At 49.6% G+C, this 17,122-nt stretch overlaps 1 protein-coding gene across 1 annotated transcript in view; it reads left to right on the top strand.

The window, feature by feature from the left end:
- The window catches only part of LOC109882923 (steroid hormone receptor ERR2-like), a 56,191-nt gene that overhangs the window by 11,017 nt on the left and 28,052 nt on the right, over nt 1–17,122 (top strand). Inside the window, exon 2 of the mRNA XM_031800089.1 lies at nt 2,550–2,666. Coding sequence (XP_031655949.1) covers nt 2,550–2,666 — 117 coding nt within the window. The remainder of the gene's footprint in view (nt 1–2,549; nt 2,667–17,122) is intronic.

Raw genomic sequence — 17,122 nt, 5'->3', positions numbered from 1 at the left:
AGCATGCCTGGAGTGTCAGGTGGGAGGGGTTTGTTTTAGCATGCCTGGAGTGTCAGGTGGGAGGGGTTTGTTTTAGCATGCCTGGAGTGTCAGGTGGGAGGGGTTTGTTTTAGCATGCCTGGAGTGTCAGGTGGGAGGGGTCTGTTTTAGCATGCCTGGAGTGTCAGGTGGGAGGGGTTTGTTTTAGCATGCCTGGAGTGTCAGGTGGGAGGGGTTTGTTTTAGCATGCCTGGAGTGCCAGGTGGGAGGGGTTTGTTTTAGCATGCCTGGAGTGTCAGGTGGGAGGGGTTTGTTTTAGCATGCCTGGAGTGTCAGGTGGGAGGGGTTTGTTTTAGCATGCCTGGAGTGCCAGGTGGGAGGGGTTTGTTTTAGCATGCCTGGAGTGCCAGGTGGGAGGGGTTTGTTTTAGCATGCCTGGAGTGCCAGGTGGGAGGAGTTTGTTTTAGCATGCCTGGAGTGCCAGGTGGGAGGGGTTTGTTTTAGCATGCCTGGAGTGTCAGGTGGGAGGGGTTTGTTTTAGCATGCCTGGAGTGCCAGGTGGGAGGGGTTTGTTTTAGCATGCCTGGAGTGCCAGGTGGGAGGAGTTTGTTTTAGAATGCCTGGAGTGTCAGGTGGGAGGGGTTTGTTTTAGCATGCCTGGAGTGTTCAGGTGGGAGGGGTTTGTTTTAGCATGCCTGGAGTGCCAGGTGGGAGGGGTTTGCACTGTTGGAACTGTTCTGTATAGATTGCAACAGAAAACTGAATGAAACACAGCTGCAGTATATGAAACACAGCTGCAGTGTATGAAACACAGCTGCAGTGTATGAAATGATCTCAAACAGTACTTGAACCTGAGTATGGGAGGGGTAGAAGTTGTCCTAGTTGAAAGTCTGCTCCTCTGCATTAATGGAGCTCATTTATCTGAAAATCGAAGTGGAGGAAGGGCAAAAGGATGTAAGAGGGCAGGATGGAGGGATGGAGGGGGGATGGGGGATGGGGGAGTGGAGGGATGGAGGGGGATGGAGGGATGGGGGATGGGGGAGGGATGGAGGGGGGATGGGGGAGTGGAGGGATGGAGGGGGAGGGATGGAGGGGGGATGGAGGGATGGGTGGGGAGGGATGGAGGGGGGATGGAGGGATGGAGGGATGGAGGGATGGAGGGGATGGAGGGATGGAGGGGGAGGGATGGAGGGATGGAGGGGGAGGGATGGAGGGGGATGGAGGGGGGATGGGGGATGGGGGAGTGGAGGGATGGAGGGGGGATGGAGGGGGAGGGATGGAGGGATGGAGGGATGGAGGGGGGTGGAGGGATGGAGGGATGGAGGGGGGTGGAGGGATGGAGGGGGAGGGATGGAGGGGGGATGGGGGAGTGGAGGGATGGAGGGGGGAGGGATGGAGGGGGGATGGGGGAGGGGGATGGAGGGATGGAGGGGGAGGGATGGAGGGGGATGGAGGGATGGAGGGGGAGGGATGGAGGGGGATGGGGACTGGAGGGATGGAGGTTGGATGGGGGAGTGGAGGGATGGAGGGGGATGGGGGACTGGAGGGATGGAGGGGGGATGGAGGGATGGAGGGGGGATGGAGGGATGGAGGGGGTATGGAGGGGTGGAGGGATGGAGGGGGATGGAGGGATGGAGGGGGAGGGATGGAGGGGGATGGGGGACTGGAGGGATGGAGGGGGGATGGAGGGATGGAGGGGGGATGGAGGGATGGAGGGGGGATGGAGGGGTGGAGGGATGGAGGGGGATGGAGGGATGGAGGGGGAGGGATGGAGGGGGATGGGGGACTGGAGGGATGGAGGGGGGATGGAGGGATGGAGGGGGGATGGAGGGATGGAGGGGGGATGGAGGGATGGAGGGGGAGGGATGGAGAGGGGTTGGGGGAGTGGAGGGATGGAGGGGTGAGGGATGGAGGGATGGAAGTGGGATGGAGGGATGGGGGCAGAGGGACCGAGGGATGGAGGGGAAATGGGGGGGGGGGGTGGAGAATGGAGGGGGGACAGAGGAGGGACAGAGGGACGGAGGGGGGGGGGTGGGGGGATGGAGGGGGGACGGAGGGACGGAGGGGGGATGGAGGAGCTTTTTACGTGCTCCATCAAAATGCCACTACACTCTTCTCTCCTTCAGGAGTTTGTCATTTTAGGTCACCTTGGTAGAGGGGTAAGCGTCTGTGCGTGTGTTTGTGTGCGTGTTTGAATGTGTTTATGTGTGTCAGTACCATGCCGGTCAGAAAATGTTCAGGAGGAGGAGAGACAGGAAGGTTCAAGTCAATAATGTAGAGAAGAGGGTTGAGGATGGAATTATGAGAGACTAATGCAGGCAGATATGAGAGACTGATGCAGCTGGATATGAGAGGCTAATGCAGCCGGATATGAGAGACTAATGCAGCAGGATAAGATAGACTAATGCAGCCGGATATGAGAGACTAATGCAGCAGGATAAGAGAGACTAATGCAGCAGGATATGAGAGACTAATGCAGCCGGATGAGGGGATCAAATAAATAGTTTAGAAGAACAGAATGATCTCCGAGTGTTATCCATTGTCTCCTCTATCCTCTCCTTCTTCCCCAGGGAACATAGAGTACAGCTGTCCGGCAACAAACGAGTGTGAGATCACCAAGAGGAGACGCAAATCCTGCCAGGCTTGTCGTTTCATGAAGTGTCTCAAAGTAGGCATGCTCAAAGAGGGTGAGTCCACATCCCATTTGTCTCTCTCTCTCTCTCTCTCTCTCTCTGTCTCTCTCTGTCTCTCTCTCTCTCTCTTTCTCTCTCTGTCTCTCTCTCTGAATCTGTCTGTCTCTCTCTCTCTCTGTCTCTCTCTCTCTGTCTCTGTCTCTCTCAATTCAATGGGGTTTTATTGGCATGGGAAATGTGTTGACATTGCCAAAGAAAGTGAAATAAACAATAAACAAAATAGAGAAGACATTCTCTGTCTCTCTCTCTCTCTCTCTCTCTCTGTCTCTCTCTCTCTCTCTGTCTCTCTCTCTCTCTCTGTCTCTCTCTCTCTCTCTCTCTCTCTCTGTCTCTCTCTCTCTCTCTGTCTCTCTCTCTCTCTGTGTCTCTCTCTCTCTCTGTCTCTCTCTCTCTCTCTCTCTCTCTCTGTCTCTCTCTCTCTGTCTCTCTCTCTCTCTCTCTTTCTCTCTCTGTCTCTCTCTCTGAATCTGTCTGTCTCTCTCTCTCTCTGTCTCTCTCTCTCTGTCTCTGTCTCTCTCAATTCAATGGGGTTTTATTGGCATGGGAAATGTGTTGACATTGCCAAAGAAAGTGAAATAAACAATAAACAAAATAGAGAAGACATTCTCTGTCTCTCTCTCTCTCTCTCTCTCTCTCTCTGTCTCTCTCTCTCTCTCTGTCTCTCTCTCTCTCTCTCTCTCTCTCTCTCTCTCTCTCTCTCTCTCTCTCTCTCTCTGTCTCTGTCTCTCTCTCTGTCTCTGTCTGTCTGTCTCTCTCTCTCTCTCTCTCTCTCTCTCTCTCTCTCTCTCTCTCTCTCTCTCTCTCTCTGTCTCTCTCTCTCTCTGTCTCTCTCTCTGTCTCTCTCTCTCTCTGTCTCTCTCTCTCTCTCTCTCTCTCTCTCTCTCTCTCTCTCTCTCTCTCTCTCTCTCTCTCTCTCTCTCTCACTCTCTCTCTGTCTGTTCTCTCCCCCTCTCTATCTCTGCTTTGTCCCAGCTTATTGATCCACTAAATGCTTTCCGAACATCCCAAGTCACTTCCTGCTTGTGTTGTTGCTCCTGCAGTGAAGGGCCAATGGAAATACAGGGGGGAAATCTAGTCAATAGATTTTTTTTAGGTGGCAGAGTAGCTTAGTCCTTTCCTGTTACAGTTTCCTTGGAAGTGTTATGGGTTTACACATAATGTTGACCGGTAGAAGTATGTGGACCTGCGGCACTTGTGGCTGTAATTCAACTCAACACAATTTTTCAATACTACTGTCATACTGTATATGGTTTAATATGAAAAGCTAATTTGGGTGGTTTATTTCCAATTTCTCTTGTAATACTCAGTTGTGTGAAGAACAAATCCCGGTTGTGTCTCAAATGGCCCCCTCTGGCACCAAAGGACTCAATGGGGCTTCATAGGGCTCCACATGGCTTCATAGGGCTCCACATGGCTTCATAGGGCTCAAAAGGGCTTCATATGGCTCTATAGGGCTCCATAGGACTCCAAAGGGCTTCATAGGGCTCCATAGGGCTTCATAGGGCTCCATAGGGCTCCACATGGCTTCATAGGGCTCCACATGGCTTCATAGGGCTCCACATGGCTCCACATGGCTCCATAGGGCTTCATAGGGCTTCATAGGACTCCAAAGGGCTTCATAGGGCTCCACATGGCTTCATAGGACTCCAAAGGGCTCCATATGGATCTATATATTTTCATAGGGCTTCATATGGATCTATATGTTTTCATATGGCTCCATATGGCTTCATAGGGCTCCATAGGGCTTCACATGGCTCCATGATGGGGCTTCACATGGCTCCATGGGGCTTCACAGGGCTCCATGGGGCTTCATAGTGCTCCTTGGGGCTCCATTGGGCTTCATAGGGCTCCATAGGGCTCCATAGGGAACCATAGGGTTTCATAGGGCTCCATTGGGCTTCATATGACTCCATAGGGTTTCATAGGGCTCCATAGGGCTCCATATGGTCTAAAGTAGTGCACTATTTAGGGAACAAGCTGCCATTTCAGGTACCGCCCCCAAACAATAAACCACATCACAGCCCCCTAACAATAAACCACATCACAGTCATTGTAAATATACACCACTATGAACACTTTCCAGTTCCACATGTCATGGCACCAGCCAACCAGCCGACAGACAGACAGACAGTTAAATACTGTCTAGTTATGTGGAGCCAGATCATGTGTCAATTTATTGGTAGCCTTCCACCAATAAGCCTATAACCCACCTTTAACAACATAGCTGTGTGTCTGTCAGTAAGCCTATAACCCACCTTTAACAACATAGCTGTGTGTCTGTCAGTAAGCCTATAACCCACCTTTAACAACATCAAATCAAATCAAATCAAATGTATTTATATAGCCCTTCGTACATCAGCTGATATCTCAAAGTGCTGTACAGAAACCCAGCCTAAAACCCCAAACAGAAAGCAATGCAGGTGTAGAAGCACAGTGGCTAGGAAAAACTCCCTAGAAAGGCCAAAACCTAGGAAGAAACCTAGAGAGGAACCAGGCTATGTGGGGTGGCCAGTCCTCTTCTGGCTGTGCCGGGTGGAGATTATAACAGAACATGGCCAAGATGTTCAAATGTTCATAAATGACCAGCATGGTCGAATAATAATAAGGCAGAACAGTTGAAACTGGAGCAGCAGCACAGTCAGGTGGAAGTTGAAACTGGAGCAGCAGCATGGCCAGGTGGACTGGGGACAGCAAGGAGTCATCATGTCAGGTAGTCCTGGGGCATGGTCCTAGGGCTCAGGTCAGTTGAAACTGGAACAGCAGCATGGCCAGGTGGACTGGGGACAGCAAGGAGTCATCATGTCAGGTAGTCCTGGGGCATGGTCCTAGGGCTCAGGTCCTCCGAGAGAGAGAAAGAAAGAGAGAAGGAGAGAATTAGAGAACGCACACTTAGATTCACACAGGACACCGAATAGGACAGGAGAAGTACTCCAGATATAACAAACTGACCCCAGCCCCCCGACACATAAACTACTGCAGCATAAATACTGGAGGCTGAGACAGGAGGGGTCAGGAGACACTGTGGCCCCATCCAAGAACAGCCCCGGACAGGGCCAAACAGGAAGGATATAACCCCACCCACTTTGCCAAAGCACAGCCCCCACACCACTAGAGGGATATCTTCAACCACCAACTTACCATCCTGAGACAAGGCTGAGTATAGCCCACAAAGATCTCCGCCACGGCACAACCCAAGGGGGGGGCGCCAACCCAGACAGGATGACCACAACAGTGAATCAACCCACTCAGGTGACGCACCCCCTCCAGGGACGGCATGAGAGAGCCCCAGCAAGCCAGTGACTCAGCCCCTGTAATAGGGTTAGAGGCAGAGAATCCCAGTGGAAAGAGGGGAACCGGCCAGGCAGAGACAGCAAGGGCGGTTCGTTGCTCCAGAGCCTTTCCGTTCACCTTCCCACTCCTGGGCCAGACTACACTCAATCATATGACCCACTGAAGAGATGAGTCTTCAGTAAATACTTAAAGGTTGAGACCGAGTTTGCGTCTCTGACATGGGTAGGCAGACCATTCCATAAAAATGGAGCTCTATAGGAGAAAGCCCTGCCTCCAGCTGTTTGCTTAGAAATTCTAGGGACAATTAGGAGGCCTGCATCTTGTGACCGTAGCGTACGTGTAGGTATGTACGGCAGGACCAAATCAGAGAGATAGGTAGGAGCAAGCCCATGTAATGCTTTGTAGGTTAGCAGTAAAACCTTGAAATCAGCCCTTGCTTTGACAGGAAGCCAGTGTAGAGAGGCTAGCACTGGAGTAATATGATCAAATTTTTTGGTTCTAGTCAGGATTCTAGCAGCTGTGTTTAGCACTAACTGAAGTTTATTTAGTGCTTTATCCGGGTAGCCGGAAAATAGAGCATTGCAGTAGTCTAACCTAGAAATGACAACAACATAGCTGTTTGTCTGTCAGTAAGCCTATAACCCACCTTTAACAACATAGCTGTGTGTCTGTCAGTAAGCCTATAACCCACCTTTAACAACATAGCTGTGTGTCTGTCAGTAAGCCTATAACCCACCTTTAACAACATAGCTGTGTGTCTGTCAGTAAGCCTATAACCCACCTTTAACAACATAGCTGTGTGTCTGTCAGTAAGCCTATAACCCACCTTTGACAACATAGCTGTGTGTCTGTCAGTTAACCTATAACCCACCTTTAACAACATAGCTGTGTGTCTGTCAGTAAGCCTATAACCCTCCTTTAACAACATAGCTGTGTGTCTGTCAGTAAGCCTATAACCCACCTTTGACAACATAGCTGTGTGTCTGTCAGTAAGCCTATAACCCACCTTTAACAACATAGCTGTGTGTCTGTCAGTAAGCCTATAACCCACCTTTGACAACATAGCTGTGTGTCTGTCAGTAAGCCTATAACCCACCTTTAACAACATAGCTGTGTGTCTGTCAGTAAGCCTATAACCCACCTTTAACAACATAGCTGTGTGTCTGTCAGTAAGCCTATAACCCACCTTTGACAACATAGCTGTGTGTCTGTCAGTAAGCCTATAACCCACCTTTAACAACATAGCTGTGTGTCTGTCAGTAAGCCTATAACCCACCTTTAACAACATAGCTGTGTGTCTGTCAGTAAGCCTATAACCCACCTTTGACAACATAGCTGTGTGTCTGTCAGTAAGCCTATAACCCACCTTTAACAACATAGCTGTGTGTCTGTCAGTAAGCCTATAACCCACCTTTGACAACATAGCTGTGTGTCTGTCAGTAAGCCTATAACGGCCCTTGAACAACATAGCTGTGTGTCCATCAAAAAATAAACTAGGCCTTCCACAGATACGCTTTTGTTCTGTCATAACCACCCTATGTATTACCATGTATAACCATCCTATGTATTACCCCAACCACCCCACCGGTTTCCATCTAACCACCCGCTCTCATGTTTCCTTCACCAGTCTGATGTCCCTCCCACCCCAACAAGAAGGGCACTGACCAGCCGTAGCTTTAACCGCGGGCCAGAACAAATGAAGCTCAGAAATTAACCTCATGTGATCAGCGAGTGCTGATGGGGAGAATCTGTGGGTATTGTCTATATAGCAGGTCAGACTAACCCCTCGATTGCAGACAATAAGAGTGTGCCTCTGCCTCGGCCTGGCTGCCTCTCACTACTAGGGCTACCTGTCACGGATCCCTCCGGAACTTTCATCACCTACACCTGTCCCCTGTTTCCACAGTATTTGTATAAGTGTGCCCCTTGGTTTCCGTTGTCTGTCGATTATTCTTACAATGTCCAGTGGTGCGTGTGAGTACCTGTGCTGTGTGTTTTGGGCTTTCGTGCCCTTGTGGATTGTGCAGATGATTGATTACGGGTCTCGTCCCATGTGATAATCATTGTGTGCGCGGGTGTTATTTATTTGGGGTACTCCTCGCTCTTTTGTTTGGGTTTCAAACCTGTGTTTTTGTTACGTGTTTGTTTGGCCTTCGCCCCCCTGTGTATTTACAGGGCAAACCTAAAACCCCTATTAAGCATTCCTGCGCCTGTCTCCCAACGTTAACAGCACCAGCCTGGTATCATATCAAAACCATTTTTATTTGTTACATGCGCCGAATGCAGCAGGTGTAGACTTAAATATAAGCCCTTTAACGAACAATGCAGTTCAAGAAATAGAGTTAAGAAAATATTTACTGTAAAAATGTTATAAAATAAAAAAGTAACACAAGAAAATGTATTAATAATAACAAGGCTATATACAGGGGGTGCGGTACCGGGTCAATGTGCTGTGGTACAGGTTAGTCCAAGTCATTTGTAAAGTGACTATAAATAGATAATAAACAGCTTGTAGCAGCAGTGTAAAAACAGAGGAGGGGGGTCAATGTAAATAGTCCAGTGGCCATTTGATTAATTGTTTAGCAGTCTTACGGCTTGGGGGTAGAAGCTTAAGGAGCCTTTTGGTCCTATACTTGGCGCTCCGGTACCACTTGCCGTGCGGTAGCAGAGATAACAGTCTATGACTTGGGTGACTGGAGTCTTTGAAAAAATGTTGGGGTCTTCCTCTGACATCGCCTATTATATATACAGTAGGTCCTGGATGGCAGGAATCTTGGCCCCAGCGATGTACTGGGCCGTTCACACTACCATCTGTAGTGCCTTACAGTCAGATGCCGAGCAGTTTCCATACCAGGCGGTGATGCAACCGGTCAGGATGCTCTCGATGGTGAATCTGTAGAATGTTTTGAGGATCTGGGGCCCCATGCAATTCAGTCTCCGGAGGGGGAAAAGTTGCTCACATGCACTCTTTGCAAATGTCTTGGTGTGTTTGGACCATGATAGTTAATTCAGGAACCAATCTACTCAGTCAGTTAGGAAAGCTAAGGCTAGCTTTTTCAAACAGAAATTTGCATCCTGTAGCACTAATTCCAAAAAGTTCTGGGACACTGTAAAGTCCATGGAGAATAAGAGCACCTCCTCCCAGATGCCCACTGCACTGAGGATAAGCATTTTGCTACGGCTGGCCATGCTTTCCACTTGGCTAACCCAACCCTGGCCAACAGCACCTCCTGCAGCAACTTGCCCAAGCCCCCCCCACCCCCCGCTTCCTCTTCACCCAAATCCAGACAGTTCTGGATTTGGGTGAAAGAGATGCAAAATCTGGATCTCTACAAATCAACTGGACTAGACAATCTGGACCCTCTCTTTCTAAAATATCCACCAAATTGTTGCAACCCCTATTCCTAGCCTATTCAACCTCTCTTTCGTGTCGTCTGAGATCCCCAAAGATTGGAAAGCTGCCGCGGTCATCCCCCTCTTCAAAGGGGGAGACACTCTAGACCCAAACTGCTATAGACCTATATCCATCCTACCCTGCTTTTCTAAAATCTTCGAAAGCCAAGTTAACAAACAAATCACCGACCATTTCGAATCCCACTGTATCTTCTCCGCTGTGCAATCTGGTTTCTGAGCTGGTCACGGGTGCACTGCAGTCACGCTCAAGGTTCTAAACGATATCATCACGGCCATCGATAAAAGACAGTACTGTGCAGCCATCTTCATCGACCTGGCCAAAGCTTTCGACTCAATCACCGCAGACTCAATAGCCTTGGCTTCACAAATGACTGCCTCGCCTGGTTCACCAACTACTTCTCAGATAGAGAAGAGTGAGAGTGTGTTAAATCTGAGGGCCTGTTGTCCGGACCTCTGGAAGTCTCTATGGGGGTGCCACAGGGTTCAATTATCTGTCCAACTCTTTCCTCTGTATATATCAATGATGTCGCTCTTGCTGCTGGTGATTCTCTGATCCACCTCTACGCAGACGACACCATTCTGTATACTTCTGGACCTTCTTTGGACACTGTGTTAACTAACCTCCAGACGAGCTTCAATGCCATTACAACACTCCTTCCGAGGCCTCCAACTGCTTTTAAATGCAAGTAAAACTAAGAGCATGCTCAACCGGTTGCTGCCCGCACCCGTCCGTTCATGTTGACCCATCCGTTCATAATTAAACCTTGTTATCCAATTATTTCGGGCTCAGTTTTCTATCATTGGTTTGTCATAATAAACCTTCCTTCTAGCCGTTAATTGTCACGTATTCTCCCTCTCCGACCTCTAGGTCATCAGGCTGCTGATCATACCGCACACCCGTCACCATCGTCAAGCACACCCGTCCCCATCGTCAAGCACACCCGTCACCATCGTCAAGCACACCCGTCACCATCGTCAAGCGCACCCGTCACCATCGTCAAGCGCACCCGTCACCATCGTCAAGCGCACCCGTCACCATCGTCAAGCACACCCGTCACCATCGTCAAGCACACCCGTCACCATTGTCAAGCGCACCCGTCACCATCGTCAAGCGTACCAGCACTCGTTTCAGTTTTTGTAACAACACAACCCCAGCCCTGTTAATAACCCTGTGACACAATATCACTCTGAATACCATGCGTAGTGTTGGGGAGTAGTGAACTATGTATAGTTCAACTAGTAATTTAACTATATTATCAGTAGCTTTGTAGTAATTCAAATCTGTTGTAGCTGACTACTGGAACTACACACAACTTTATTTACAAAAAAATAAAATACAGGTGAAGTAGCCAATCATTTCCTTCCTTTTTCTGCATCAGACCTGCCCAATTCAATAGGTTAAATTACACATGTTGTTAACATAATGACCCCAGTGATCCTTTCTTGCAATTTGTAGACTATGACATTTCATATTTACACATGTTAATTATTTGTTTGCATGTACTGAACTACTTTGTCAAACTAACTTTAGTGAATTAAGTAAACAATATTTTTCTTAAGCGTAGCTTTAGTGTAGCTTAATTACTTTCAGTGTGAAATAATTGGTAGCTTGATAAACTACATTTTCAGAGTAGCTTCCTCAACACTGACTGTGTCGTCCTCCAAGGTGATGAGAGAACGTATGAGAAAAGATATATATACGATATAGATATCTTAACGTTTTCTAAATGTATTTAATATATCACCACCAAGAGGTTGGTATTCTTCTTCTTTTTGCTTCTGCTCTAAGCTAAGCAGGGGATCTGATTTTTAAAGAGTCAGGTGCTTGGGTTGTAGCATTCTAGGAAACATTAAACCTCTTGACTGACTTGAACAAAGCCCATGTATTGAAAGGAAGTGATAGACAGAGAGCAGAGGGAGAAAGACACACACACATTCCTCTTTCTGCCCGGACCAGGGGGTGGTGTCTCCAACAGTAGTGGTTAGTGGTTGGTACCAGGGGGTGGTGTCTTCAACAGTAGTGGTTAGTGGTTGGTACCAGGGTGTGGTGTCTTCAACAGTAGTGGTTAGTGGTTGGTACCAGGGGGTGGTGTCTCCAACAGTAGTGGTTAGTGGTTGGTACCAGGGGGTGGTGTCTTCAACAGTAGTGGTTAGTGGTCGGTACCAGGGGGTGGTGTCTTCAACAGTAGTGGTTAGTGGTTGGTACCAGGGGGTGGTGTCTCCAACAGTAGTGGTTAGTGGTTTGGTACCAGGGGGTTGGTGTCTTCAACAGTAGTGGTTAGGGTTGGTACCAGGGGTGGTGTCTCCAACAGTAGTGGTTAGTGGTTGGTACCAGGGGGTGGTGTCTTCAACAGTAGTGGTTAGTGGTTGGTACCAGGGGGTGGTGTCTCCAACAGTAGTGGTTAGTGGTTGGTACCAGGGGCTGGTGTCTCCAACAGTAGTGGTTAGTGGGGTTGGTACCAGGGGGTGGTGTCTTCAACAGTAGTGGTTAGTGGTGGGTACCAGGGGGGTGGTGTCTTCAACAGTAGTGGTTAGTGGTGGTACCAGGGGGGTGGTGTCTCCAACAGTAGTGGTTAGTGGTTGGTACCAGGGGGTGGTGTCTCCAACAGTAGTGGTTAGTGGTTCGGTACCAGGGGGTGGTGTCTTCAACAGTAGTGGTTAGTGGTGGTACCAGGGGGTGGTGTCTCCAACAGTAGTGGTTAGTGGTTGGTACCAGGGGTGGTGTCTCCAACAGTAGTGGTTAGTGGTTGGTACCAGGGGCTGGTGTCTCCAACAGTATGGTTAGTGGTCGGTACCAGGGTGTGGTGTCTCCAACAGTAGTGGTTAGTGGTCGGTACCAGGGTGTGGTGTCTCCAACAGTAGTGGTTAGTGGTTGGTACCAGGGGTGGTGTCTCCAACAGTAGTTGTTAGTGGTCGGTACCAGGGGGTGGTGTCTTCAACAGTAGTGGTTAGTGGTTGGTACCAGGGGTGGTGTCTCCAACAGTAGTGGTTAGTGGTTTGGTACCAGGGGTGGTGTCTCCAACAGTAGTGGTTAGTGGTCGGTACCAGGGGGTGGTGTCTTCAACAGTAGTGGTTAGTGGTTGGTACCAGGGGGTGGTGTCTCCAACAGTAGTGGTTAGTGGTTTGGTACCAGGGGGTGGTGTCTTCAACAGTAGTGGTTAGTGGTCGGTACCAGGGTGTGGTGTCTCCAACAGTAGTGGTTAGTGGTCGTACCAGGGTGTGGTGTCTCCAACAGTAGTGGTTAGTGGTTGGTACCAGGGGGTGGTGTCTCCAACAGTAGTTGTTAGTGGTTCGGTACCAGGGGGTGGTGTCTCCAACAGTAGTGGTTAGTGGTTGGTACCAGGGGGTGGTGTCTTCAACAGTAGGGTTATTGGTCGGTACCAGGGGGTGGTGTCTTCAACAGTAGTGGTTAGTGGTTGGTACCAGGGGGTGGTGTCTCCAACAGTAGTGGTTAGTGGTTGGTACCAGGGGTGGTGTCTCCAACAGTAGTGGTTAGTGGTTGGTACCAGGGGGTGGTGTCTTCAACAGTAGTGGTTAGTGGTTGGTACCAGGGGGTGGTGTCTCCAACAGTAGTGGTTAGTGGTTGGTACCAGGGGGTGGTGTCTCCAACAGTAGTGGTTAGTGGTTGGTACCAGGGGGCTGGTGTCTCCAACAGTAGTGGTTAGTGGTCGGTACCAGGGGGTGGTGTCTTCAACAGTAGTGGTTAGTGGTTGGTACCAGGGGGTGGTGTCTCCAACAGTAGTGGTTAGTGGTTGGTACCAAGGGGTGGTGTCTCCAACAGTAGTGGGTTAGTGGTCGGTACCAGGGGGTGGTGTCTTCAACAGTAGTGGTTAGTGGTTGGTACCAGGGGGTGGTGTCTCCAACAGTAGTGGTTAGTGGTTGGTACCCAGGGGGTGGTGTCTTCAACAGTAGTGGTTAGTGTCGGTACCAGGGTGTGGTGTCTCCAACAGTAGTGGTTAGTGGTCGGTACCAGGGTGTGGTGTCTCCAACAGTAGTGGTTAGTGGTTGGTACCCAGGGGGTGGTGTCTCCAACAGTAGTTGTTAGTGGTCGGTACCAGGGGGTGGTGTCTCCAACAGTAGTGGTTAGTGGTTGGTACCAGGGGGTGTGTCTTCAACAGTAGTGGTTAGTGGTCGGTACCAGGGGGGTGGTGTCTTCAAACAGTAGTGGTTAGTGGTTGGTACCAGGGGGTGGTGTCTCCAACAGTAGTGGTTAGTGGTTGGTACCAGGGGGTGGTGTCTCCAACAGTAGTGGTTAGTGGTCGGTACCAGGGGGTGGTGTCTTCAACAGTAGTGGTTAGTGGTTGGTACCAGGGGGTGGTGTCTCCAACAGTAGTGGTTAGTGGTTGGTACCAGGGGGTGGTGTCTCCAACAGTAGTGGTTAGTGGTTGGTACCAGGGGCTGGTGTCTCCAACAGTAGTGGTTAGTGGTCGGTACCAGGGGGTGGTGTCTTCAACAAGTAGTGGTTAGTGGTTGGTACCAGGGGGTGGTGTCTCCAACAGTAGTGGTTAGTGGTTGGTACCAGGGGGTGGTGTCTCCAACAGTAGTGGTTAGTGGTCGTTACCAGGGGGTGGTGTCTTCAACAGTAGTGGTTAGTGGTTGTACCAGGGGGGTGGTGTCTCCAACAGTAGTGGTTAGTGGTTGGTACCAAGGGGGTGGTGTCTTCAACAGTAGTGGTTAGTGGTCGTACCAGGGTGTGGTGTCTCCAACAGTAGTGGTTAGTGGTCGGTACCAAGGGTGTGGTGTCTCCAACAGTAGTGGTTAGGGTGGTTGGTACCAGGGGGTGGTGTCTCCAACAGTAGTTGTTAGTGGTCGGTACCGAGGGGGTGGTGTCTTCAACAGTAGTGGTTAGTGGTTGGTACCAGGGGGTGTGTCTCCAACAGTAGTGGTTAGTGGTTGGTACCAAGGGGGTGGTGTCTCCAACAGTAGTGTTAGTGGTCCGGTACCAGGGGGTGGTGTCCTTCAACAGTAGAGGTTAGTGGTCGGTACCAGGGGTGTGGTGTCTCCAACAGTAGTGGTTAGTGGTCGGTACCCAGGGTGTGGTGTCTCCAACAGTAGTGGTTAGTGGTCGGTACCAGGGGGTGGTGTCTCCAACAGTAGTGGTTAGTGATCGGTACCAGGGGGTGGTGTCTCCAACAGTAGTGGTTAGTGGTCGGTAACCAGGGGGTGGTGTCTCCAACAGTAGTTGTTAGTGGTCGGTACCAGGGGGTGGTGTCTTCAACAGTAGTGGGTTAGTGGTTGGTACCAGGGGGTGGTGTCTCCAACAGTAGTGGTTAGTGGTTGGTACCAGGGGGGTGGTGTCTATCCTCTGAGATTGTTATAAAACCTAATCAAAATCAGTAAATAAATGTAGGGCTCAATTGATGAGGAGACCAGCGGTACCTGCATTTCCAACAAGTCTCCTGTGTGTGTGTGGTGTGTGTGTGTGTGTGTGTGTGTGTGTGTGGTGTGTGTGTGTGTGTGTGTGTGTGTGTGTGGGTGTGTGTGTGTGTGTGTGTGTGTGTGTGTGTGTGTGTGTGTGTGTGTGTGTGTGTGTGTGTGTGTGTGTGTGTGTGTGCCTTTGTGTGTGTGCCTTTGTGTGTGCCTTTGTGTGTGTTGCGCACGAGGACAAAATCAATGAGGACGATGGAGGATGGAGGACATTACAGATGACGACTTTCTTAGAAAATCAGGCTGCTGATACTTCTGTCGCGGACCAGACAGAGCGCTGCCAGACCTGAGGTGTGTTAAACAAGGGAAATCGTTTCTGAACGTTGGCTAACATTTTAAATGTGTCAGCTAACAGTCTGAGAAGGTAGTGTGTGTCCTGTGGCCATGTAGGCTTCTGTTAGTACTAGGAATAGCAAAGTACTTTGCTGAAAAGTCACAATTATTCTGACAAAAATAATCTGTTTGATGTTTCACTGTAACATTTTGTAATATTAATTCAAATCGTCCAATTGAAATAGTTTCTCGGGAAACATGTGGTCTGGAGAGACAGGCTTGGTCTGTGAGATGACCGACAGGGGCGGACTGGCCATAGGGCATTTCGGGCAAAAGCCAGATGGGCTGGTCTATTCTTAGTACAGCTATCTGTACTACCAGGAGACCAGCTATCTGTAGCTACCAGGAGACCAGCTATCTGTACTACCAGGAGACCAGCTATCTGTACTACCAGGAGACCAGCTATCTGTACTACCAGGAGACCAGCTATCTGTAGCTACCAGGAGACCAGCTATCTGTAGCTACCAGGAGACCTGCTATCTGTAGCTACCAGGAGACCAGCTATCTGTAGCTACCAGGAGACCAGCTATCTGTACTACCAGGAGACCAGCTATCTGTAGCTACCTGGAGACCAGCTAATCTGTACTACCAGGAGACCAGCTATCTGTACTACCAGGAGACCAGCTATCTGTACTGACCAGGAGACCAGCTATCTGTAGCTACCAGGAGACCAGCTATCTGTAGCTACCAGGAGACCAGCTATCTGTACTACCAGGAGACCAGCTATCTGTAGCTACCAGGAGACCAGCTATCTGTACTACCAGGAGACCAGCTATCTGTACTACCAGGAGACCAGCTATCTGTACTACCAGGAGACAAGCTATCTGTACTACCAGGAGACCAGCTATCTGTACTACCAGGAGACCAGCTATCTGTACTGACCAGGAGACCAGCTATCTGTACTGACCAGGAGACCAGCTATCTGTAGCTACAGGAGACCAGCTATCTGTACTGACCAGGATACCAGCTATCTGTACTACCAGGAGACCAGCTATCTGTACTGACCAGGAGACCAGCTATCTGTACTGACCAGGAGAGCAGCTATCTGTACTGACCAGGAGACCAGCTATCTGTACTACCAGGAGACCAGCTATCTGTAGCTACCAGGAGACCAGCTATCTGTACTGACCAGGAGACCAGCTATCTGTAGCTACCAGGAGACCAGCTGTACTGACCAGGAGTCCAGCTATCTGTAGCTACCAGGAGACCAGCTATCTGTACTGACTAGGAGACCAGCTATCTGAAGCTACCAGGAGACCAGCTATCTGTACTGACTAGGAGACCAGCTATCTGTAGCTTATGTCAGAATCGTATATCACCTAAGCATGCTGGGATGTTAATTGCTTAATTAACTCAGGAACCACCCCTCTGTGGAAGCACCTGCTTTCAATATACTTTCTATCCCTCATTTCATCGAGTGTTTCCTTTATTTCGTCAGTTACATGTAGGTATTTTTGTCAGGACAATGTCATTTAGCGTGTGGTCAACTGGTCCAACTCATTGATCTCTCAACACGCGTCAGAGAGCACTGGTTAATTCTGTCTTTGATGTAATATATCTTGTTCTTGCAGTGTGTTTCTGAGTTTTTTCTTACAAATTCATGAATTAATCTAGGCAGACTACACTCTACACCCTAAACCCTACACCAAATACCCTACACCATACACCCTAAAACCTACACCCTAAACCCTATACCCTACACCTTAAACCCTACACCCCACAACTATACCCTAAACCCTAAATTCTACAGCCCAAACCATACACTCTAAACCCTACAACCCTACACTGTAATATCGCCCTCCTCCTGGACCACAGATAAGAATCAGCCTAGTCTGTTGTAAGCAGACATGAACAGGGGAGTAACATTGGGGCATTTTTCTCCCCACCCCTCTCTCTCTCTCTCTCTTTCTTTCTTTCTCTATCTCTGTCTCTCTCTTTCTCTCTCCCCCATCTCTCTCTCTCTCCCCCATCTATCTCTCTCTCCC

This window comes from Oncorhynchus kisutch, linkage group LG21 (genome assembly GCF_002021735.2).
Source record: "Oncorhynchus kisutch isolate 150728-3 linkage group LG21, Okis_V2, whole genome shotgun sequence".
NCBI classification, from domain to species: domain Eukaryota; kingdom Metazoa; phylum Chordata; class Actinopteri; order Salmoniformes; family Salmonidae; genus Oncorhynchus; species Oncorhynchus kisutch.
Note: the sequence above shows the minus strand (reverse complement) of the source record. Positions and strands in the feature narration are given on the sequence as shown.